Source organism: Phyllostomus discolor, chromosome 7 (assembly GCF_004126475.2).
Source record: "Phyllostomus discolor isolate MPI-MPIP mPhyDis1 chromosome 7, mPhyDis1.pri.v3, whole genome shotgun sequence".
Lineage (NCBI taxonomy): Eukaryota > Metazoa > Chordata > Mammalia > Chiroptera > Phyllostomidae > Phyllostomus > Phyllostomus discolor.
In genome coordinates, this window is record NC_040909.2 from 72,436,816 (window position 1) to 72,463,248 (window position 26,433).

Here is a 26,433-nt window from a genome sequence, read left to right on the forward strand (position 1 = left end):
CAAGGGTTTGATCTCTAAAATATATAAGGAATTCACACAACTCCACTCTAAGAAGACAAGCAGCCCAATTAAAAAAAAATGGGCAAAGGACTAGAACAGACACTTTTCCAAGGAGGACATACAGAGGGTCCAGAGACATATGAAAAGATATTCAGTATCACTAGCCACCAGAAAGATGCAAATTAAACCTACAATGTGGTACCACTTCACACTGGTGATAATGGCTATCATAAACAAATCAACAAACAACAAGTGTTAGAGAGGTTGTAGAGAAAAGGGAATCCTAGTGCATTGTTGGTGGGATTGCAGACTAGTGCAACCACTGAGGAAAACAGCAGAGAATTTCCTCAGAAAACTGAAAATGGAACTGCCTTTTGATCCGGCAATTCCACTGCTAGAATTATATCCTATGAACCCTGAAACACCAATCCAAAAGAACCTATGTACCCTAATATTCACAGCAGCAGAACTTACAATAGCCAAGTGCTGGAAGCACTTGGCCCATCAGTTAATGAATGGGTCAGAAAACTATGGTACATTTACACAATGGAATTCTACACAGCAGAAAGAAAGAAGCAGCTCCTACCCTTTGCCACAGCATAGATGGAACTGGAGAGTATTATCCTAAGTGAAATAATCCAGGCTGTGAAAGACAAATACCATATGATCTCACCTTTAACTGGAACTTAATCAACAAAACAAACAAGCAAGCAAAATATAACCAAAGATATTGAAATTGAGAACAAACTGACAGTGACCAGAGGGGAGAGGGGAGGGGATAATGGGGGGAAAGGGTGAAGGGTTTACAGGAACAGCTATAAAGGACACATCAACAAAAATAAGGGGGGTTGGAAACAGGGGAGAGAGGTGGGTATGGGTGGGTGTTGGGGGGTGTGGGGGGGAAAGGCAGAAAACTGTACTTGAACAACAATAAAATACAAACGTATTTAATAGAAAAATCAATAATAATTAATTATATTCATTATTAGCATTAATAACAGCAGATACCACATGTTGAGTCTATACTTTGTGTGAATCACACCCTGTGCTGTGCAGTATTCTATATGTTATTAAAGTTAACTTTAACAGTAACCTGATAAGGTAGGTACATTATAATTCCCATTTTTTAGAAAGAAAAAACAAGGTTTGAAATGTTAAGATAATTTTCCTAGGCAACTATTCAGTAAGTGACAGGGCTGAAATTTAAACTATATGTGTCAGATTACAGAGCATATGATCTCAGCCAATTTGATAAAGCGGAAGACCTTACTGCTGCTGCTCATCAACTATTGTCAGCAACTGAAATGATTCATTCAACCTTCTTCCTACTGGCTTTTGCCAATCCTACTTTTATTCAGTACTCAACCCAATTTCAACTTCTGTGAAGACTTCCATGAGTGTTGTTTTACTCCTCAGGGATTGCTCCCTTAGCTAGGTATGCCTCAACATGACGCATGTGAGTGTCAAGCAGCTGTCAATTCCTACTTCTGCACACTGGTCTCCATCTTCTCTGATGTACCTGACTTCCCTGCTCTCATGCATTGGACTGGGAGCTCACATAGTGCAAAGCTCAGGTTCACTGTAAAAGGGAGCAGAATTTGCCAACTCTAAATATGCCTGTGTGGTATGAGGATTATCTTGAGCTGATTATTTTTAAGAAACAGTATACACAGAAAAAGCTCTAAAAACTGAGAAGTTATCCTTTTGTAAGGGAAATTTATATTTATAAAAGAAGTCACCATTTGTAAGGTTGTCTCCTTCTTTGTACCAAGAAGAGCAGGATGACCAAATTTCTAGAAACTCTTATCAAAGAACAAAACATTGGATTTCACTTCCAGCCAAGATGGAGGCATAGGTAGACACACTGTGCCTCCTTGCACAACCAAGATAGAGACAACAACAATTTAGAAACAGAATAACAACCAGAACTGACAGAAAATTGAACTGTATGGAAATTGGACAACCAAGGAGTTACAACAAACACTTTCATCCAGACTGGTAGGAGGGGCGGAGTCTGGCGGTGAGGCGGAGAGGGGTCATGGCACAAAGAGCAGTGGCACCAGGTGCCTAAGGCATCCCTGGCACACAAGACCAAAGCAGGTGGACCCTGGGTGCGTAGACAGTGGCTGGCAGACCCCGGGCTTGGGGTGGCAACCAGCAGCCCCAGCAAGGTGGCAACTGTGAATCAAGGCACCGTGTGTAACCCAGGGTGCCAGTGCTGGGAAATAGAGCCTCAGGGCACTGATTGAAAATAACTGTGGGGGTTGAGGCACAAGGAGAAACTCACAGCCTCACAGGAGAGTTCATTAGAGAGACCGACGGGGTCCTAGAATGTGCACAAGCCCATCCGCTTGGGAATTAGCACCAGAAAGGCCCAGTTTGCTTGGGGGAAGTGGTGGAAGGGACTGAAGTCTGACAGAAAATGAAGCAAGCGCCATTGCTCCCTCTCATACCCTGCCTCCACATACAGCCTCACAACCCAGCAACTGGGTTGACCTGCCCTGGTGAACACCTCAGACTCTGCGCCTCATGTGTACCAGCCGCAAGAAGACAAAAAAAAAAAAAAAAATGGCCCAAATGGAAGAACAGATCAAAGCTCCACAGTAAATACAACTAAGCAACTAAGAGATAGCTAACCTATCAAATGCACAATTCAAAGCACTGGTGATCAGGATGCTCACAGAATTGGTTGAATTTGGTTGCAAACTAGATGAAAAAATGAAGGCTATGCTAAGTCAAATGAAGGAAAATGTGCAGGGAACCAATAGCGATGGGAAGAAAACTGGGACTCACATCAACGGAGTGGACCAGAAGGAACAAAGAAACAACCAAACAGAAAGGAATGAAGAAATAAGAATTCAAAAAAAGTGAGGAGAGGCTTAGGAACCTCTAGGACATCTTTAAACATTCCAGCATCCGAATTATAGGGGTATCAGAAGGAGAAGAGGAAGAGCAACAAGTGGAAAAGTTATCTGAACAAATAATAAAGGAGAACTTCCCCAATCTGGCAAAGGAAATAGACTTCCAGGAAGTCCAGGAAGCTCAGAGAGTCCCAAACAGGTTGGACCCAAGGAGGAACACACCAAGGCACATCATAATTACATTACCCAAGGTAAAAATGAAGGAGAGAAGCAGCAAGAGATAAGGAGACAGTAACCTACAAAGTAGTTCCCATAAGAATGTCAGTTGATTCTCAAAAGAGACCTTGCAGGCAGGAAGGGGCTGGAAAGAAGTATTCCAAGTCATGAAAGGCAAGGACCTACATCAAGATTGCTCTATCCAGTAAAGCTTCATTTAGAATGGAAGGGCAGATAAAGTGCTTCCCAGATAAGGTCAAGTTAAAGGAGTTCATCATCACCAAGTCCTTATTTGATGAAATGTTAAAGGGACTTATCTAAGAAAAAGAAGATAAAAAACATGTATAATAAAATGATAGCAAACTCACAATTATTAACAAACCACACCTAAAACCAAAAGAAACTAAGCAAACAACTAGAACAGGAACAGAACCACAGAAATGGAGATCACATGGAGGGCTAGCAACAGGGGAGTGGGAGGAGGAGAGAGGGGGGAAAAGGTACAGAGAATAAGTGACATAGATGGTAGGTAGAAAATAGACAGGGGGAGGGCCAGAATAATATGGGAAATATAGGAGCTAAAGAACTTATGACACATGGACATGAACTAAAGGGGGGAACATGGGTGAGAGAGGGTGTGCAGGGTGGAAGGGAATGAAGGGGGTTAATGGGACAACTGTAATAGCATAATCAATAAAATATATTTAAAAAGAAGAATTTTCAAAGTTAATATGGGCAGAAGAGGGCAAAGGGGGAAAAACTGGGACAACTGTAATAGAATAACAATTAAAAATGATTTAAAATTTTTTAAAAAAGAACAAGACACTGACTTAAATATACACAGCCACCATACCCTCATTTTCTGTGCTTTTCCTGGTCATCTCCCATAACTGGTCACTCCTCAACCCCCAAATCTTTCCTTTGTCTTTCCTAGAGATGGTATTTAATGTAGTAGCTTGGGCCAGTTCAGAGACTGACTCAGTTTCCCTGTGTCTCTCTCATGTATACAAGAGGTATACATACTATTAAACTATTGTTGTTTTTCTCCTATTAATGTTTTTTATTACAGGGGGTCTAAATCCAAGAACCTATTATGGTAGAGGGAATATTACTTTCTCCAACAGGTGGTTCTCCACCATAACTAGAATGCCACAGCCACACTATGTTGTCCCTACTGTACTTACAGCACTCTACAACAATACATTAAAAAAATAATACAACACCTAGCTGGTGTGGTTCAGCCAGCCTGTGAACCAAAGTGTTGCAGGTTCAATTCCCAGTCAGGGAACATGCTTGGGTTGAGGGCCAGGAACCCAGTTGGGGATATATGAGAGGCAACCACACATTGATATTTTTCTCTCTCCCTTTCTCCCTCCCTTCCTCTCTCTCTAAAAATAAATAAATAAATAAAATATTTTAAAAATAATACATCATGATCAACTGGCGCTTATTACATGGGCACAAGGGCAGTTCAACGTAGGCAAATCAGTCAATGTAACACACCACATTAACAAAAGGAATTATAAAAGTCATATGAGCTTATCAATACATACAGAAAAAGCATTTGATAAATATATTTATGATTAAAGCACTCAATAAAATAGAACTAGAAAGAAAGTACCTCAACATAATAAAGGTCATATATAACAAATCATCAGCCAGTATCATTCTTAATGGCAAAAAAACTGAAAGCTTTTCCTCTAAAATCAGAAACAATACAAGGATGCCTACTCTCACCACTTTTATTCAACATAGTTCTGGAAGTCCTAGCCAGGGCAATAAGGCAAGGGAAAGAAAGGGGAAAAAAAGAAAAATAAATAAATATAACCCTACCCTATAAAACCTCTTGTGCACATGCAAAAAGAGATGAATATGAAGGAGTCACTGCAGCATGAATCTGAGAAAAATTAAAAATGTCTCTAAAAGTTCATGAACAGAAGAATAAATAAATACATTGTGGTATAGTTATACAATGAAATACCATACAGCATTTAAATTCACATGCCAGAAGGGGAAAAAGCAAATTGTAAGGAAGTGTATGTTATATAGTAACATTTTGCAAAGTTGAAGATATCTTTGTACTTATGTTTATATTTACATATTTATGCATCTGTAGATAGAGTAGCGTAACTATGAATAGTAATGATAAACAACAAATTAAAGATGGTATTTATTGCTGGGTTGGACAGAGGAGAAATGGGATGAAAAAGTAGACAACCAGAGATTTATCCACGTTGAAGTTTATCCATGTTGACAATACATAGTAGAGTCAATTTTTAAAAAAGGTAAATGGCAGTATGCCATACTAAGCCTTTGCATTATTGTCCTCAAAATTCTGCTTCATGGCCTTCTGACATCTCATTCCGTAAATGTCATGTAGATTCTTGATCTTTTGACAGTAAACTTTTCTGTCTGAAAGACTGAAGATCCCCCCTTTTATAACTCAAAAATGTACCAAAGTATCTCTTACTATGGGTCTTCTTTTGCTGAATGTTGAACAACTATTTTGGCTTCTATCAACATTTTTTTTTGTTTTACTGTAACAATAACAATTTAACTCAGGTTTTAAAAAATGACACAAAATGCTTTCTTTACTTTTTAAAGAATACATTGTCTACTTAAATATTTCTACTTTCTAAAAAATGGGACACGGAAAAATGTCAAAGCTTAAATAAATATTGCTTATTTAGTTCACAATATAACTTCTAGGAATATTGTGTCAAATTCACCCTTCTTTTTCTCTTTGCTTTTTCATACCTACTATGTTGTAATTTTTCTGCTATCAAACAAAGCCTAGGAAGTCAAGCAGTATTAATACTCCTGCCAAAAGAACACCACCCAGGTGCCTCTCAAGTTTGTTTTTGGTTCTGTTTTAAGAAACCATTATTTAGTATAACTTTTTAGCCTTGGCATGATAAAAGCAACAAGTCAGAAGAGTTGCTGCATTTCTAATGGCTTTGCATGTAAGGAAAAGTGGAGCTACACAGGCACAATCACTAAAAATTCATAAACAGATGTGCTGAAATAGGCTGAAAGAATTTTACAAAATGGTATAAAGAGAGTTAAGGAAAGATGTAATAAAAGGAATAAAAAAGATAATACAATAGTGATAGTAAGATAAAGCAAACTCAAATAATCAATGATAAAAATTTATTTTGATATTAAAAGCATTCCTTCTAAAACTAAAAACAGCATAAGAATGTCCATGATACCCCTACTTTTTAGCATTGTACTATACATTTTCAGTCAAAGAAATTAGAAAAGAGAAAATAACTTGAAGACTAAGAAATGGAAAAGAAACAGTAGCCCTCACTGTTTGCAGATGATATAGGAGTATACCTGGCAATCCTAAGAGAATGATGGCTAAACTGATGCAAACATAAAGAAAAAATTCAATAAGAAGAAAGATAAAAATTAGCATAAAAATAACTGCATTCAGCATGTAAAAAAAACTCTTACAATTAAAAAGGTAAAAGACAAATGAATTTAGAAATAAGTAAAGGATCTAATTAGACATGTACCCAAAGAAGATGTATAAGTAGCTAATAAACATATGAAAGAAGGTTCAATGTCATTAGTCATTAGCAAAATGCCAATCAAAACTACAGTGAAACACTGCTTTATCCCACTTAAATGGCTGGCATAAAAAACTAAAGGCAATGACAAGTGTTGGCAAGGGCATGAAAAGACTGGATCCCTCAAACGGCACAACAGTTTGGGATTTTTTTCAAAATTTTAAAAAGAGAGTTACCATATGAAAGCATTTCCACTCTTATATACCTGAAATTTTAAAAAAATGAAATAAAAAAGGACATCCAGACTCACCTCCTCTCAGGACCAAACTGAAATTACAACTAAACTAGAGAACATCATTCTGAATAACCAATTGAAGACTAGCTGAACATGTCTTATAACCAAGGATTTACAGAAGCCACATCAAGACTGGAAGAAGGGTGGAGATGTAAAAAGGGTTGGTCTCACTTCCACAGGCCACAGCTATGGTTCCAGAGGGATATCTTAGTTGAGGGGCTTCCCTTTGAGAAGCATGGGGTCTTAACCTCAAACCAGGTGCCTGAGTCCAGAGTACCAGAGCTGCAAAGGGGTGCCCGCATAACATCTGGCTATAAAAACAGTGGGGGTTCTGTCTGTCAGAGAGAAAAAGGAGTCCACTAGAGACAAAGGCACCTTCCGTAAGGGGAAACACACAAAATATCATTCGCAGCCACTCACCATGAATTCTAGTGGAGGGAGGGCAGACCAGACTAGAGTCACATGAGGCAAGTCTCAGTTTTGTGGCTCTAGGGAGAGAGCTAAAGGGACAGCCATCAGGATCCCGGTACTGAGTCACTCTTATACACTGCAGACACCATATTTCTTGAGTTCAGCACTCCTCTGTGTGCAGCATCAACCTGGGGGAAAGCAATAGCCCTAACTTCTGCATCCCTCTGTGGAGATTATACACTCTGTGGAGATTATACACTGCCCTGGCCCTGCCGAAGAGTCAGCTGCCATGGGCGGAGTGCAGAGTTCTGGGAAAACTCAGAGGGTAACTGAGTTGTGTGGCTTCAGAAAGGGGGCTAAGTCCTGTAGACTTTTATATGAACATGATTGGTGCTTCACCCTTATGGGATATTTGCTAGCCAAATACTCAGGGCTGCCAGCAGACCCATACTCCAGGCTCTCAGTGGCCCCACCCACCCTAATACTAGTATGTTGACCAGGGCTGTATAAATTCTGAGACAGACTAAGTTGTGTCACTTCGGTATAGAGACCTCATCCCTCACCTTCCCTGAAGCCTGACCAACACCTACCCCTCAAAAGAGTTCCACTAGTCCCATCCTTTCCACTCTCTGAGATCCCATATGGCTGAGCTTGTGATCCTCCTGGCAGAATCTGAGACCGACTGCGTTATGTGGCTCTAGGACAGGGCCATTTTTCCCTCACATGCCTGAACAGTGCAGAGCCATTCCTTCATATGGCCCAGTCTTGGCCTATTTGGGCAGATTAATTCTGCAGATTAATTCTGTAGGAGACCCTTATATCCCATAAGGGTCTCTTAGGGAGACCCTGCCACAGAACAAAAGTGTGCAAGCACACAGTGGTTGGCAGCTAGAGTTGGTACACCTGGAACATTTGTTAAGTGGCCTCAGACTCTGTACTGACACTGAGTTTGAACCTATATCACTCTGGTAAACACCACACTACCTGATAACTCATTGAGAACCTACCCCATGCAACTTAAGTACGATCAGAGGCTCTTTTAGTGACTGAGCCTAACAGGCATCCAGCAGTAGGAGACAGGCAGAGGCAGATCCCAGGGTGCGTTCAGCAGTTTTTTGCTGAACTGCCTCAAGCCAAGTGCTGGTAATAGCTGGCTTAGTGTACAACTTGGTTCTTCCCATACACATCCAGGACACACAAAGGCAGCTACAAAAAATGTTAGTAGCTTCAAACAGGTTGCCCAGGGCCAGTCACAGTCAGAGTTCCTCCAGATGAACAAAACCAACATACCCAGTGGCAGCTTCAGACAACATCTGAGTAGGATTCCATAAGCTTCAGAAGTACTGTACCAAAGAGAGATCTAGGGAGGCACCAGACATTGCTGAAGCAAATTATGTGTTGTGTGGTCAGCACCTGCACAACAGCTCACACACCATTGTGGAGGTTGAGCCTATCAGTCAGCCAGTCTGAGGGTTGATCCCATGCACAAATGGGCCAATAGTGATCAAGACACAATTACAACAGGAGGGCTCACATAATCCACACAAGGGAAATTCCTGGAGCACCCAGCTCAGGTGATCAAGGAGACTGCATCACTGGCCCCCACAGGACAACTACTATACAAGGCTACCCTACCAAAACTGGGAGTCACAAAAGATCTACCCAACACATAGAAACAAAGCCAAAATGGGGAGACAAAGAAACATGCCCCAAACAAAAGAAAAGGAGAAATCTCCAGAAAAAGAGCTAAATAAAATGGAGGCAAGCTACTTATCAGATACAAAGTTCAGAGAAAATGATAATAAGGGTGTTCGAGGAACTTAGTAAGAACTACAAAGTCCTTAATGAGAACTATAACTACAACAGCATGAAGAAGAACATAGAAACCATGAAAAAGAACCAGTCAAAAATGAAGAATACAGTATCTGAAATTAAGAACATACTAGAAAATCCATGATGGCAGCAGAGTAGGTGGAAACTATACTTACCACCTCCTAGGATTAAACTTCAAATACAACTAAATTATAGAATAATTACCCTGAATAACCCATGGAAGACTAGCTGAAGAGAAGCCTTAAAACCAAGCACTTACAGAAGAAGCCACATCAAGACTGGTAGGAAGGGCAGAGATGAATAAAGGGCTGGCCCCAATCCTATGGGTGCCTGATGAATTTCTAGAAGGACATCTCAGCTATAGGTGGTTCCCCCCGAAAAAGCATGGAATCTCAACCCCAATTCAGGCTCCCTGCCTGGAGCACTAGAGACGGGAAGAGGTACCCACATAGCATCTGGCTATGAAAAGCACTGGGGTTTATGTCTGTCAGGGAGAGATAGGAGTCCACTAGAGACACAGGCACCCTCCTAAAGGTCCAGACACACAAAATATCATTTGCAGCCTCTTACTAGGGGCTTTGGCAGAGGGAAAATGAGTGTACAAAAGTTGCATGAGGAAAGTCTGAGATTTGTGGCTCTTGGGAGAGAGCTAAAGGGGCAGCCATCAGGATCCCTGTACTGAGTCACTCTCACACACTGCAGATACCATACTTCTTGGGTGTAGCACTCCTCCCTGTGCAGCATCAGCCTGGGGGAAAGCAACAGCCTTCCCCTCTGCAATCCTCCTTGCCCCACCCTGTAGAGCTTTCAGCCTGCTGTGGGTACAGACAGGTTCTATCAGTGTTTGAGCCTAACAGGCAGCCAGCAGACAGAGGCAGGCAGACATGGATCTTGGATGCTTTGGAGCTTTTGCTGACCAGTCCACAGACCCAGTGCTAGTAAACTCTGGCCATGGTGACAGGCTCAGTCCTTCCTGTGGATCACTTTGTAGCTCCAAAAAGGTTGCTCAGGGCCAGTCACAGTCACAATCTGAAATTGACCTGAACCAGAGTCCCTCTCTAGAAGCCCAGAATCAACATATCCAATCACCAGCTTCAGACAACAGAGAAGTATCCAATAAGCTTCACAAGCAGAATGTCCAAAGGGAGATCTTGGCAGACAAAAGACCCTGCTGAGCTGAATTCTGCAATATATCGTCAGCACCTGCACATCAGCACATATGTTGTGCTCAGGGTTGAAACTCACAGTCAGCCAGCCTGCCTAAGGCTGAATCCAAGCACAAATGGGCCAGTAGCAATCAATACTCAGTTATAGCAGGAGGGCCCATATAACCCACACAAGGGACATTCTTGGAGCACCTTGCCCAGGTGATCAAGGAGACTGCACCACCAGACCTCTTAAGACACCTAATACATAGGCCACCCTACCAAGACTAGGAGTCATAGCAGATTCAGCTAATACACAGAAACAAAAGCAAAAGCAAAAAGGCAGTTGAATGGGAAGACAAAGAAACTGGCACCAAATGAAAGAACAGGAGAATTCTCCAGAAAAAGAACTAAATGAAATGAAGGCAAGCAATTTATCACAGAATTCAAAATAATGGTTATAAAGGTGCTCAATGGCATAAAAAAGGCCATAAAACCATAAAAAAAAAACAGAAATAAAATACAGTATTTGAAATGAAGAATACATGGGGAGGAATAAAGACCAGGAAAGAAACAATTGAATCAGAAATTTTGGAAACAAGGTAGAATAAAACACCCAATCGGAGCAACAAAAAGAAAAAAAGAATTTTAAAAAAATGAGGATAGTTTAGGGGACCTATGGGACAATGTGAAGCATAATAACATCCACATCATAGGGGTACCAGAAGAAGAAGAGAAAGAATAAGAGCCCCAGAATGTATTAGAAGAAATAATGACCAAAATCTTCCCTGACCTGGTGAAAAAAGAGTCTAGGAATGGTAGAAAGTCCTAAATAAGCTGGACTCAAAGAGGCCCACACCAAGATTCATCATAATTAAAATACCAAAGGTTAAAAACAAAGACAGACCTTTAAATTTGTAAGAGAAAGACAGCTAGTTACCCAGAAGGTAGCTCCCACAAGACTGTCAGCTGCTTTCTCCATAGGAACATTTCAGGCTAGAAGGGATTGACATGATATATTCAAAGTGATGGAAAGCAAGGACCTACAACCAAGACTACTTTACCCAGCAAGTCTATCATTTATAATTGAAGAAGAAATAAGGAGCTTTCCAGGCAAGAAATGTGTAAGGGCCTCTTCGAAGAAAAAAAAAAAGATGAGGAAAAGGAGGAAAAAAGGAACATAGTTAAAAGAACAAAATGGCAATAAATATGTACCTATCAATAGTCACTTTAAATGTAAATGCCTTCAATGCTACAATCAAAAGACATAAGGTAGCTGAATGGATAAGAAAACAAAACCCATATATAAGCAGTCTACAAGAGATCCACCTCAGAAAGGAAGATAGACACAGACTAAATGTAAAAGGATGAACAAAGATATTTCATGCAAAGAAAAAATGCTGGGGTAGTCATACATTATTTTTCAAATGCACATGGAACATTTTCTAGGATAGATCAAATGTTGGGACACAAAACAAGTCTTAATAATTTTTTAAAACTGTTAATTATTTGGTAACAAAAGTACCCACTTTCTTTTTTTTAAAATATTTTTATTTATTTATTTTTAGAGAGGGAAGGGAGGGAGATAGAGAGAGAGAGAGAAACATCAATGTGTGGTTGCTGGGGGTTATGGCCTGCAATCCAGGCATGTTCCCTGGCTGGGAATCGAACCTGGGACACTTTGGTTCCCAGCCCGCACTCAATCCACTGAGCTATGCCAGCCAGGGCTAATAATTTTAAAAATACTGAAATCATATCAAGCAACTTCTCTGACCATAATGGAATGAAACTGGAAATCAATCACAAGAAAAAAAAAACTTAAAACACACAAAGACATAGAGGCTAAATATCATATTAGTAAAAAAAATGAATGAGCTAACAATAAGATCAAGAAAGAAACAAAAAAAAATCTTGAAACAAATGAAAATGAGAACACAAGAAGCCAAAATCTATGGGGCACAGCTAAAACAGTTGTAAGAGGTAAATTCTTAGCATACAGGCCTACCTCATGAAACAAGAAAAATCTTAAATAAGAGTCTAGTTTTACTTTAAAAACCGGGGCGGGGGGGGGGGGGGGCGGAAATCAACAAACAAAGCCCAAAGTGAATAGAAGGAAGGAAATAAAGATCAAAGCAGCCATGGCCGGGTTGCTCAACTGGTTGGAGCATTGTCTCACATACCTAAAGAATGCAAGTATAATTCCTGCTCAGGGCACTTACATCAGTTGAGAATTAGATCCATGATGGGGGCATGTATGAGGGGCAAACAATTGATGTTCCTGTCTTTCATCAATCTTTCTCTTCTTTTCTCTATATCTAAAATCAATAATAGAAATATCCTTGGGTGAGGATTAAAAAAGTATATATCAGAGAAAAATAAATGAATTGGAGTCTAAAGCAACAATATAAAAATCAATGAAACCAAAATTTGTTTCTTTGAAAAGATAAACAATGTTGACAAAACTTTAACCAGGCTCAAAGAGAAACACAGAGAGAAGACCCAAAAGGATAAAACAAAAAATAAAAGAGGAGAATTAACAACTGACACTAAAGAAATACAAGGGATTGTGAGAAAATATTACAAACAACTATATGTCAACAAATTGGACAATGTGGAAGAAATGGATAAATTCCTAGAAATACATAGTCTTCCAAATTGAATCAGGAAGAATTAGAGAATCTGAATAGACAGATTGCAACCAGTGAAATTGAAGCAGTAATCACAAAACTTTGAACAAACAAAAGTCCTGGACCAGATGGCTGCACCAGTGAGTCTTGCCAAATATTTAAAAAAGAGCTAACATCTATTTTTCTCAAACTATTCCAAAAAATTCAAGAGGAGGGAAAACTTCCAGCTAATTTTATGAGGCTAGCATTATCCTAATTCCCAAACTAGTTAAGGACACTACAAAGAAAGAAAATTATAGGCTAATATCCTTGATCCACATAGATACTAATCCTCAAAAAAAAAATTAGCAAACCAGATCCAGCAATGCATTAAAATAACCATACAACATAATCAAATGGGATTTAGTCCAGTGATACAAGTATGGTACAACATCCACAAATCAATAAAACTGATACACTATATAACAAAATGAATGATAAAAAACACATAATTATATAAATAGATGCAGAAAAATCATTTGATAAAATTCAGCACCCTATAACCATAAAAACTCTCAGCAGAGTGGGAATAGAGAGAACATACCTCAACATAATAAAGGTCATAGTTGACAAACCCACAGCCAACATCAAACTCAATGAGCAAAAACTATGAGTATTTCCCTTAAGATGGAGAACAACATAGGGATGTCCACTTTCATCACTCTTACTTAACATAGTACTAGAAGTCCTAGCCACAGAAACCTGACAAGAAGAAATAAAAGGGATCCAAATTGCAAAGGAAGAAGTAAAACTGTCATTATTTGCATATGACATGATACTGTAGAGAACCCTAAAGATTCCACTAAAAAAACTACTAGAATGGATAAAAATTCAATAAAACCACAAAATACAAAATAAATATCCAGAAATTAGTTGTATTTTTATATACCAATAATAAGCTATCAGACAGGGAAATTAAGAAAACAATGCCATTAACCATTGCTTCAAAAATCATACCAAGGAATACATTTAACCAAGGATGTAAAATACCTGTACTCAGAAAATTATAAGACACTGATGATAAATAAAGAATATACAAATAAGTGGATGCATATACCTTGTTTATGGCTTGAAAGAATTAACATCATGAAAATGTCCATACTACCCAGAGCAATCTATAGATTCAACACAATTCCTGTCAAGATACCAATGGCATATTTCACATAACTAGAACAAGTATTTCAAACTTTACATAGAACCACAAAAGACCCCAAATAGCAACAACACTCTTGAGAAAGAAGAAAAAAGTTGGAGGAATTATGATACCTGATACTAAACTTTACTACAAGGCCACAGCAATCAAACAGCATGGTACTGACATTTAAAAAAAGACATATAGATTAAAGAACAAAATAGAGAGCCCAGAAATAAATCCTTGCCTTTATAGTCAATTAATATTTGACAATGAAGGCAAAAAAATACAATGAGGTAAAGATAGTCTATTCAATAAATGGTGTTAAAAAATTGGGCATATACAAGCCCTGGCTGGCGTAGCTCAGTGGATTGAGTGCGGGCTGCGAACCAAAGTGTTGCAGGTTCGATTCCCAGTCAGGGTACATGCCTGGGTTGCAGGCCATGACCCCCAGCAACCGCACATTGATGTTTCTCTCTCTCTCTCTATCTCCCTCCCTTCCCTCTCTAAAAATAAATAAATAAAATATTTTTTAAAAAGTCTTAAAAATTTTTTTAAATGTTTAAAAAATAAAAAAATTGGGCATATACATACAAAAAAAATGAAACTAGACCACCTTCTTACACCATACACAAGAATAAATTCAAAAGAATTAAAGACTTAAATGTTAGACTTGAAACCATAAACATCCTAGAGAAAAACATAGCCAGTAAAATCTCTGATATTCCTCATAGTAATATTTTTTCTAATACGTCTGCTTGGGTAAGGGGAAAAAAAAGAAAAAATAAACAAATGGAACTACATCAAAGTAAACAGTTTTTGTACAGCAAAGAAAACAATCAACAAAATTAAAAAAATCCACTAAATTGGAGGACATATTTGCCAATGATACATCTGATAAGAAGTTAATATCCCAAATTTATAATAAACATAAAACTCAACACCAAAAAGATAAAAAGTTCAGTTAAAAATGGGCAAAAGACCTGAGTAGACACTTCTCCAAAGAGGAAATACACATGGCTAATCAATATATGAAAAGATGCCGAATATCACTAGTCATCAGAGAAATGCAAATTAAAACCACAATGAGAAGACACCTCACACCTGCTAGAATGGCTCTCATAAATAGATCAACAAACAGCAAGTGCTGGCAAGGATGTGGCGAAAAGGGAACCCTAATGCACCCTTGGTGGGAATGCAGACTGGTGCAGCCACTGTGGAAAGCGGTATAGTGTTACCTCAAAAAATTAAAAATGAATTTGCCTTGTGATCCAGTGATTCTACTTCTGGGATTATTTCCTAAGAATCCCAAAACACTAATTTGAAAGAATATATGCATCTCTATGTTAACTAACTGCAGCATTATTTGCAATAGTCAAGGCCTGGGAACAACCCATCAGTTGATTAGTAGATAAAAATGCTGTGGTATATTTATACAATGGAATACTACTCAGCCATAAAAAGAAGGAAATTTTGCCCTTTGCAACAGCATGGATGAACCTGGAGAGCATCATGCTAAGTGAAATAAGACAGTCAAAAAAAGACAAGTACCATATACATGGAATCTAATGAACAATATAAACTAACCAACAAAGTAGAAACAGACTCATCTGTACAGACAAAGCATGGTGAATACCAGGTGGAAGGAGGGAAGGTAGAAGAGGCTGTATTGGGGATAAATGGTGATGGAAGAAGACTTGACTTGGGGGTGGTGTACAGACAATATCATATACAGTTGATGTATTATAGAATTATACACCTGAAACCTATGTAATTTTATTAACCAATGTCATGTCAATATATTCAATTAAAAATGAAAACAAAAAGACAACCACACAAAAATTTACACGTGACTGTCCATAGACAAATTTATTTTATAAATAGCCAAAAAATATTAACAACCTAAATGTTGATCAACTGTTAAATAAATAATAAATTTTAGTACATCCATACAATGGGATATTATTAAGCTGCAAAAGAATAAAGCATATATCTAGTTCTGGTGGAGGTGAGTATAAGGTTTAATAGGGGTGACAGCAAACAGGGCTAGGCTTCTTTTAATGGAGATGAAAATGTTCTGAAATTAGATAGCAGTGATAATTGTACTACCTTGTGATTATGCTAAAAACCACTTAATTGCACACTTTAAAACTGTAACTTTATGCTGTCACAAAGGGCAGGAGCTCCTTTCCTTCTGCTGCATAGAATTCTGTTGTATACATGCACCATAGTTTTTTGATCAGTTCACTTACTGATGGGCACCTAGGTTGCTTCCAGCACTTGGCTATTGTAAATTGTGCTGCAATGCACATTGGGGTGCATAGGTTCTTTGGATTGGTGTTTCAGAATTTTTAAGGTCTAATTTCAGCTGTGGAATTGCTGGTCAACAGGTAGTTCCATTTTTAGTTTTCTGAGGAAATTCCATACTGTTTTTCCACAGGGGCTGCACCAGTCTGCATTCCCAGCAACAGTGCACTAGGGTTCCCTTTTCTCCACAACCTCTCCAACACTTGTTTGTTGATTTGTTTATGATGGTCATCCTCACCAGTGTGAAGTGGTATCTCATTGTGGTTTTAATTTGCATCTCTCTGATGGCTAGTGATGATAGAACTGGAAGGCATTATGTAATAGCCAAGTGCTGGAAGCAACCTAGGTGCCCATCAGTAAATGAATTGATCAAAAAACTATGGTACATTTACACAATGGAATTCTATGCAGCAAAAAGAAAGAAGGAGCTCCTACCCTTTGCAACAGCATGGATGGAGCTGGAAAGCATTATTCTAAGTGAAATAAGCCAGGCAGTGAAAGACAAATACCATATGACCTCACCTTTAACAGGAACCTAAACAACAAAACAAAGAAACAGCAAAATATAACCAAAGACACTGAAATAGAGAATAGGCTGACAGTGACCAGAGGGGAGAGGAGAGGAATTTCAGGGGAATTTCAGGGGAGAATGGGAAGGGTTTACAGGAACAAATATAAAGGACACATGGACAAAAAACTAGGGGGGGGTAGAAATGGGAGGGAGGTGGGGAGGGATGGGTGGGTGGGCTGGGATGGGAGTAAAGGACAGAAAACTGTACTTGAACAACGATTAAAATGAAATTAAAAAAGAATAAGCCAAGTGGTGAAAGACAAATACCATATGATCTCACCTATAAGGGGAACCTAATCAACAAAACAAACAAGCAAACAAAATATAATTAGAGACATTGAAATTAAGAACAAACTGACAGTAAGCAGAGGGGAGACAGGAGGGAATAACGAGGGGGGGAAATGTGGAAAGGTTTTCAGGAACAACTATAAAGAACACATGGACAAAACCGAGGGAGGGTGGGATCAGGGGAGGGAGGTGGGGATAGCTGGGGGGCTGTTGATGGGGGGAAAATGAAGACAACTGTACTTGAACAACAATAAAAAAAACTGTAACGCTATGATATATAAATGGTAGTTTGGATATAGCTATTTAGAAAGTAGTAGCCTTCATATGCACAGTAATAAGCTGTTAGAAGGTGAGGTGGAAGTGAAAACTCCATTTATAATAAAAACAAAAATATTTGGAATAGATTTACAAAGGAAAGTACAAAATATATATAAGGAAACTTAAATTCTCTTGAACAATACAATAGATTTTCATTGCACACTTTCCTGATTCTCTCTGATACTTTTATACATGTGCCTACAAATATATAAAGCCTTTGTTTTCACTGCAAACAAACTTTGGAGAATATATACTTGCTTTTAACATGAAAGAAATGAAATGAAATATTTGAAAAGCAAACAAAAAGAAATGAAAACACAAAACATTCCTGATACTCTTACTTTTTTACTATTTTAATGGACATGTTTTTATGAAAAGAAGTGTTTTTCTAAATATAAACTCTCACTTGACTAGTGTTGACCACTATTTTGCTAATACTTTATTGTCATATTTTTGGTTTTTCTAAGAAAACTAATCGGGGTTATTTTTCAAGAAAAAAAGTTCTTGGTAATCTGGAGCTTTCTTTAGATGATGTCGACTGACAAGTAAATGTCATGTTTTGTGCAGTCTCACTGTGAGAAACCAGAACAGACTCCCAGGACAGCTTCCCATGAGCTCAGAAGAGATGACATTCCAAACCATGAAGAAAGGTAAAATCTCATTTGTTTAGCTCACTGAGTTGACAGAAGTGCCTCCTTTATTATTTTTGCACTATATGTTTCAATGAAAACAAAGTTTCTGTGCATGCAATTTGCTAGTACCAAATCATAAAGTGGCATCACATTTTCAATGCAGAATTCTTTTTAACTTACTATGTGATAGGGTCAAAAATCAGTTCCATCATTAATCTAAATACCTGCCAATCTCAAACATAAACTGATGCTTCTTGACAAATATATGACACTATTTTATTTTTATATGATATGCTTTTAAGATAAGAGAGTATAATGAAACATACACAAGTGGTTTTCAGGAAAGTTTTAAAAGTCCATTTTTCTTAACTATTGGCTTATACTTCCATTAATGAATTATTTTTTTAATTTAACTAAAAAGTCACTTAACAAATACATCACTTTCCATAATGCCAAATTTTAAAATTGCCTTTCTCCCCACCTGTAGTATCTATTGCTTTATTTTTACCTATGTGTTCTTATTCCTTTCTTTGGTATTATGGTTATATAATTGCAAATCCAAACCAATATCCTAAAATCATTGTTCAAATAGGTCTTGTATTAATTGTTTACTTTTGAAAGGAAAACGGCATTAGCCTAAAAAGTTAATTACTGCATTTTGCCATATATAACATGCACCCACATTTTTGTGTGCATTATACACAGGATTATTATAACCATGGTATGTAATCATTATGCCCATGTATAATGTGCATCCTTATTTTTCCCTCAAAATTTGCACCAAAAAATGTGTATTATACACAGCAAAGTATGTAAATATTTCTTCTTTCTTTATCTTATTTATTTTTACCCAGATTTTCAAAGTATGGGAAGCAAATCAAAATCTTCCACAACTTATTAGTTTCTTAAAAACAGCTTTTATTTTATATATTCCAGTAAAATGTATTCTGTACCAAAGCTTTGAAGCTGCTACATCTGAAACCAGAATTCTTTTTTTTAATTTTATTTTAATCAGTGTTCAAGTACAGTTTTCTCCCTTTTACTCCCATTCCAGCCACCCACCCAACCCTCCCCAATGAAACCAGAATTCTTACATCTAGTCCTAGCTGTATCCATCCTGCCTGTGGGTCCTTGGACCCTGTGCACTTGACTTAGTAGCCACACTATGCCTCGGTTTTCCTTATGTGTAAAATGGGGATGATAATAGTTTGTCGTAGCTAAGACAAAAACGGCTTGTTGTGAATATTAAATAAGACCAGTAAAGCACTGAGAATAGAGCCTGGCAAAAGGCAAGCATTCAATATATGTTTGCTGTTATTAGTTCTCAATTACATCCAATAATATAAATGACTTTTTTACAACTTAATTCCATTTTTGCTCCCATTTTTACTTAGATATTAATATTATTTTTATTTGCATTTGCCTCATATATCTTTGCCTGTGTATTGGTTTTTAATTTTTGGTAATATTTTGTATGTTTCCCCAAAAAAGTATTATGTTACATTGTGGCCCAGTTTCAGTGTCTGTCTCTAAATAGAGAATTAGAATCCAATTACATTAAGTCAGTTATTTTAATGGGTACTGATATGTATAATCTTCCAGCATATTCTTTGATAGTCTGCTTGTAATACCTAATTACTTATTTTTTCTTTTCTTTTTTAATTTTTATATTTTTTTATTACTTGGTATGGGAACTGTGCTTTCTTTGCTTTTAGGTTCTTCAGTACAATGGAAATTATATGCTCTCTTTTTTAGAAAATGCCTTTAAGTTTTTCTAAAATAATTCTTTTATATTTTTTTAAATGACAAGAGTAAAAAGATGTATTTTGAATTTTCATACTTAAGGAACATAATTTAGCCTACCTTTAGTAAACCTCACCAACTTAATGGGAATTTTTGTAAAAAGAATTCAGGATTTTTATGTAGATTACTTTATTATTTTTAAATTATCCTTTAAATATCATTTAAAAAACATTTTGAAAACTAAGTTTCCAGCTAACTAGTTAACTAGAAAACTAATTTTCTATACTATGTTTCTATTCCTTCATGAAGAAAATTTAACTACCCACTATAAAAAAAATGAAATAATACAGAAGTTTTACAATAAAAAATCTTTCATACCTGATCTCAATCTCTAGGTATACTATCTGCCAACTACAGCTTTTTATATATCCTCCAAGGAATTTTCTGTACATTTGCACACAGCTGTATTAAAATGGGATCCACAGTCCATACTGAATCTAATTTTGATACTAAACTTGAAACAATTGTTTAGACATTTGTGATTGTTTTCTCTGCTGACTGTTCTCTTTTCTATAAACTCCTTTCTCTGGTCTGGCGCTTTTCATTTATGTACAATACTGAGTCAGGTGTAATCATCTTCAAGATATGATTTCAAGAAAAGAACACAGAACTTACATTGTGAATATTTTATATGTGAGAGTGTTTTTTTATGACCTTCATATAATTAGGACAAGTGCATAGCAAATTCTTGGGAATACATCCTTTACCCCTTGAAACTAAAAAAGAGAGCTTTTGGCTTTGTGTCAGAGTACATAATATGAGGGCCTTCCTAATGCAGAACAACAGATTTTTGCATAAATCTAAAAGTCTTTGCATTCCTGAGCTCACAGAAAGTAAGAAAAATGAGGAAATACCTGAAAAACACAACCAAATAAGATGTAAGCAAAACCCTGAGTAATGACTGGTAAGCACAGAGGAGAAAGGTTTTCTTTAAGGGCTAGTGCAGAGTGGGGTGAGGGCAAGGTATTGAAACTGAGGCTCCTAGATTAAGCCCTGATCCCTAAAATGGTCCTAGGTCAGTAACAAGTGCTAGACCTCAGAAAAAGCAAATACACATCCTCTCTAGAGAAAAGAAAACACCCTCAATTTCAACTCTCAGTTTGCCAAAGATTAAGACCAACCCAAAATTACAAAACTAAAAGGAAACAAACTACCACAAATAAGAGTAAGTTGAAACAACACTTGGATTTAGAGTCCAAAGGACTAAAGATGTAAGTATCTGTAATAAAATATAAAATAATGGTCTCAGAAATCTTAAGGCAATAAAAAATTGAATCACAAAAATGAGTAAGCAGAATTCAACTGTCAACAATGTCCAGGAGGACTGTGAAGTTGTACTATAGTTTTGCAAAATACTACCATGGGGGGAAACGGGACAAATGGTGCATAGGATCTCTGTTTTATTTTTTCTTACTTTTTGAATATTATTTTTTGAAGTCAGAAAATGCACTTTTCTTGAGGCCAGAAGTCCAAAATCAAGATGTCAGTAGGGCCAGGCTCTCCGGCAGCTCTAGGAGAGCACCATTCCTTGCTTCTTCTAGCTTCTCTGGTACTTGCCAGCAATCCTGGACATTCCTCATTTTATAGATATTTCATGACAGTCATAAGACTATCTCTTCCTTGTGTATCTTTACATGGTCTTCCCCTCTGTGTGTGCCTGTCTCTATTTGTGAGAACACCAGTCGTATTGGATTAGGGCTCACTGTAAAGACCTCATCTTACCTTGATTACCTCTATAAAGTTCCTATTCACAAATAAGGTAACATCCTGAGGTACTGAGAGCTAAGATTTCAGCATCTCTTTTTTATAAGGGAACCTAATAACACCTTCCTATGAAATAATACTGGATCCAGTTGGTTTACAGATTAGTTCCACAAAACATTTCAGGAGTTGATCATTCCAAGACTACATGTCTTGTATAACTACCCAAAAGTCTAAGAGGCAGGTGTAACAGTGATACCAAAACCCAATGAGGACAGTACATGAATGGAACATCAGAGATGAATCCTGCTCAGGAACTCTGTCTGGTCACATACAGCAGCATGGGTGAATAGACACTCAGTGTTGGATGAAAAAGGCAAATTGCAGAAGCCATTTTTATAAAGTTAAAAAAAAAAAAACTTAGCCCTGGCTGGCATAGCTCAATGGATTGAGTGTGGGCTGTGAAACAAAATGTCGCAGGTTCAATTCCCAGTAAGGGCACATGCCTGGGTTGCAGGCCACAGCCCCCAGCAACCACACATTGATGTTTCTCTCTCTCTCTTTCTCCCTTCCCTCTCTAAAATAAATAAATAAAATCTTTTTAAAAAAAGCTTAAAAATATTTTTTCCAAGGATATATACATACATATATACATACAAAGAAACTATTTTTAAAAGGGGGTAAGGAAAAAGATCATTGTTAAACAGACTATGTTTTCTGACCCCAATATAATTAAATGTAAGTAAATAATCGACTCAGGGAAAACTCAAGGTCAAGAACAGTGGTTCCCTCAGGGACGGGGAGTTGGAGAGCAATGTGTGAATGTGGTGCCAAAGTAAATGCAGCTGTTGGTGATGACCTGGTTCTTAAGGTAAATGGTGAATTCATAAATGCTCATTTTTACTGTGACCCTTCCTAACCCACAATTATATAACATATTCTTTTCTCCTATTTAAAATTCTCTTTTGAGCTTAAAAAATACTAAATAGACACTGCCTCATTGCATTGCTATTTTGGAAATCAGTGTGGTCAGGGCTGGCTTAAGTCTGTCATGTTACTGGGGAGTTTTTACTCAGATGATTATAGGACCTTTCTTTACTTCTATAATTTAAAAACTTTTCTAGGATGTGCCTAGATGTAAACAAGTATGTTCTCAGCAGTTACTCTAGCAATTTGGTCTATAAGCATTTGGGCAGTAGCCATGCAATCCAGTTAACAGTTTGAAAATATCAAATTAATGTGTTTTTGCCAAGATTTAAGGAAACCAAGAAGAGCTCTTTCTCTTCCTAAAATGACCTAAGTACACATTTTCATTCCCGGAGAGTAAAAAGATGGGTTTCTAGTGATGAAATTCAAATTAACTATCACTAACATAGCCCCCTTTTGCCCTTTCTTCTGGTCTCTGCTAAGCACCACTCCTACTCTGGAAGAGGTGAGCTCCTGGACGCAGTCCTTTGACAAGCTAATGCTCACGTCCCGCGGGAAGGAACGCTTTCCGTGAGTTTCCTCCGAACAGAATTCAGTGAAAGAAAACATGCTTTTCTGGATGGCATGTGAGGAACTGAAAAAGAAGCTAATAAAAGCACTATTGAGGAAAAGGCAAGGATCATATATGAAGACTACATTTCTATTCTTTCTCTAAAGAGGTATGCACCTAACAAAAGGTTTTCTCCCAGGACGCTGTGGATAAAATTAACCCCATCAGGGTTTGGTCACGTGGCACAGTTACAGCTACTCCAAATATAGAAAATGGACTCCACCTACTATTCATGATACAGTTACCCTTGAACAACCCTGGTTTTAACTGTGCAGGTCCACTTATATGTGGATTTTTCCCATTAAATACAGTAGTGTACTGTAAATATATTTTCTCTTCTTTGTACTTTTTAATAACATTTTCTTTTCTTTAGCTTACTTTATTATAAGAATATAGTATATAATACACATAATATACTAAATAAGTGTTAATTGACTGTTCATGTTGCCACTAAGACTTCCAGTCAACAGAAACCTATTAGTAAAGTTCTGGGGTGTCAAAAATTGTATGCAGATTTTCAACTACATGAGGGTGATGCCCCAATCCTCATCTTGTTCAAGGGTCAACTGTATTCAAATCCTTTTGACTATGGTCCCACAAATGTGCTTCAATACACCCTGAAATCTGTGAAAGATTTTATATATTTTTCTGGAAAAAAGTATGCATAACTTTCATTAGATTATCCAGAAGGGGTAGTATATGCATTTTAGTATTAATACTGCTTAAAAATAGTACACCCATCAGCATTTCTTTAAATAAAATCCTTTTATTCTGACTAAAATCCTTCTATAGGCATCTTTATTTTATATGGTAACATCACTAACATACTGATGCTTCCGAGTTTTTCCCCAGGATGTCCTTTTTTGATATCAGAGAAGTTATGAGTGAAATCAAACAAGCTCTCATCTCTCAGAGTTTTTGTTTCTTCAATGCAAAATGTAGGAGGTTAGATTGATTTCAAAGAAAGTGCTTTGTAAACTCTAATTATAAATACTCATGATTCCTACTATGTGCTAAGAATATAAAGTTAATAAAACAGGGCCTCTCCTGGCATTCCTGCCAGGAGTGGCATTCCTCACACTCAAGGATCAGAATGACATGGAACCCCTAACAGGGTCCTCACAGGGGTGGATGCAGTGAGTCATCAACAGTGGAGAGAGGCAGGAATGAGGGAGAGGACCCTGGGAGAGGCCTAAGACCAACCAAAGATAATAAAAACGAAATTATGAGAAACACAGTGGATGAAGACATCTAAGAAGATAGGACTAGATGGGCCAAAAAAAAGGATTTAGTCGCATCACAGTAAAAACTGTCAGTAGTTTGGTGTGGCACACTGACCAAACATTTAGGGCAGATGGCAGACAACAGGAGGAAATTAAGAAAAGTGGATTGTCTGAAAGCATCAAAAAATTGGGAGCCATGCTGAGCTTTTCTGCTGTCTATCTGGAATGCCCTTGGATTTTAGACTGGTAATATCATCAGATTTGGAGTTTGAAAGACCATTATGGCTGCCAAATGGATTAGGAGAAGACTGGAAGCAGGGGACTGAGTAGTTCAAACAGATATGATAAGAACCTGAGAGGCCTATAGAGGCTTCTCCAGTAGTGAGTGCAGCCCTGCAGATAAGCTTGGGGGGTTGGGAAGTCTTCCCAGGACAGGGAGTGACATCTGAACCAAGACCTGATGGAGGAGAAGTACACTTAGCCAGGAGGAGGAGGGGGAAAGGCGTATTCTAAACAGAAGCAACAAAGACAAACTAATTCTATATCCTTTTTTCTTTAAATTCCAACTGAAATCCAAGTTCTTTAAATTTGTGCACGAAATAGTGAGCTGGGAAATTAGTGGAAGCAGATCATGAAAGGGCTCATAAGTTTCAATCTGGAATTTCTAAGCTTTGGATTTGATCCTGAGAGTATGGCAAGCCAGTGCAAGGGCTGAAGCTGGAGTGTCTAGGTTTATGCTTTAGAAAGACCCCTCTGGCCGACCCTCTGGAGGCTCCTCAGGTGGGACCCAGAATCTATTTAACAAGCCTTCCAGAGGCTTCTGCTGCCACTAAAGTTTGAAAACACCTTGTCATTATGCATTCACTTTCTTTCATCAGTTTAGATTTTTGGATGACCTTGGTTGGTTTGGGACTTTTAAAAACCAGAACAAGCTATGGGAGTTTGGGACGGATTTCCCAACAGAACTGTATCTAATACTACTTTTATTTGTTTCTATTGACAGGTCAGCTTAGACTCCCGAGTAAGAGAAGTCATCAATAAGAACATGGTGCAGCCATCTCAACACGTATTCGATGATGCACAACTCCAGATTTACACTTTAATGCACAGAGACTCGTATCCCCGATTCATGAATTCTGCTGTCTATAAAGATTTGCTCCAGTCCTTATCTGAGAAATCAGTTGAAGCATAGGATGTTATAAATATATTTATTATTAATAAAATAATAAAAACTCATGGATGAAGTCTAGTACAGGGAATTAAGAGGTAGCAGTGTCTTCTGCTGGTGTAATATTCAGGCTATTTTAATAGCAGATGCTTCCTTCCACAGAAGGTGATATATTCACAATATAAATTGCAGCCACCTTTAGTGATACTTTTGAAAAAATGGGCATGGCTGTATTAGAAAGGTAGTATATTTACATTTACAGTAATAGTAACATATCCTGAGTGGCAAAGGATACACTAGAAGACTCCATACTGCCTGGAGTATATACATTCACTGGAGCATACTGGGCTGCTTTTGTTCTGTATGAGTTCAGTACCTGATTACTAGCCTCCCAAAGAAAAGATGTGCAGGTGTCTCTCAGATACTCCTTCTTTCCAACAAGTTCAGTTTTGTATATGGCCAAAGCCAATGGACATATCCAAATGGCTTTGGACATATCCATGCACTAGAGCCATTCCAAGAGCCAAATTCTCATCTTTTTCTTTTTTTAACATTTTTTAAAATTTTATTTTAATTGTTGTTATAGTACAATTTTCTATCTTTTACTCCCATATGACCACTTTCTTGTAAAAAAAATGGGGTCCCACTTAATCTTAGAATACATGTATGTAGATACATATATGTGTGTCTGCATCTATCTATGGGTAAGGTAAAGCGCTGTGCTCTGAAGCGCATCAGTCTCAAATGTTTGGTAAGACAAGTAGTGCTTAGAAAATCCTTTTTCTGAAAATTTACCATTATCTTATCAGAA

At 37.6% G+C, this 26,433-nt stretch overlaps 1 protein-coding gene across 1 annotated transcript in view; it reads left to right on the forward strand.

Moving 5' to 3' along the window:
- Positions 1–26,163, forward strand: part of RGS20 (regulator of G protein signaling 20) — an 88,699-nt gene extending 62,536 nt beyond the window's left edge. Inside the window, 9 exon segments of the mRNA XM_036031667.1 lie at positions 8,748–8,770; positions 18,145–18,208; positions 23,105–23,168; positions 23,170–23,196; positions 23,198–23,221; positions 23,223–23,256; positions 23,259–23,340; positions 23,687–23,762; positions 25,458–26,163. Of these exon segments, the coding sequence (XP_035887560.1) occupies positions 8,748–8,770; positions 18,145–18,208; positions 23,105–23,168; positions 23,170–23,196; positions 23,198–23,221; positions 23,223–23,256; positions 23,259–23,340; positions 23,687–23,762; positions 25,458–25,646 (583 nt within the window). The 3' untranslated portion in view covers positions 25,647–26,163.
- The last annotated feature ends 270 nt before the right edge of the window (positions 26,164–26,433 follow it).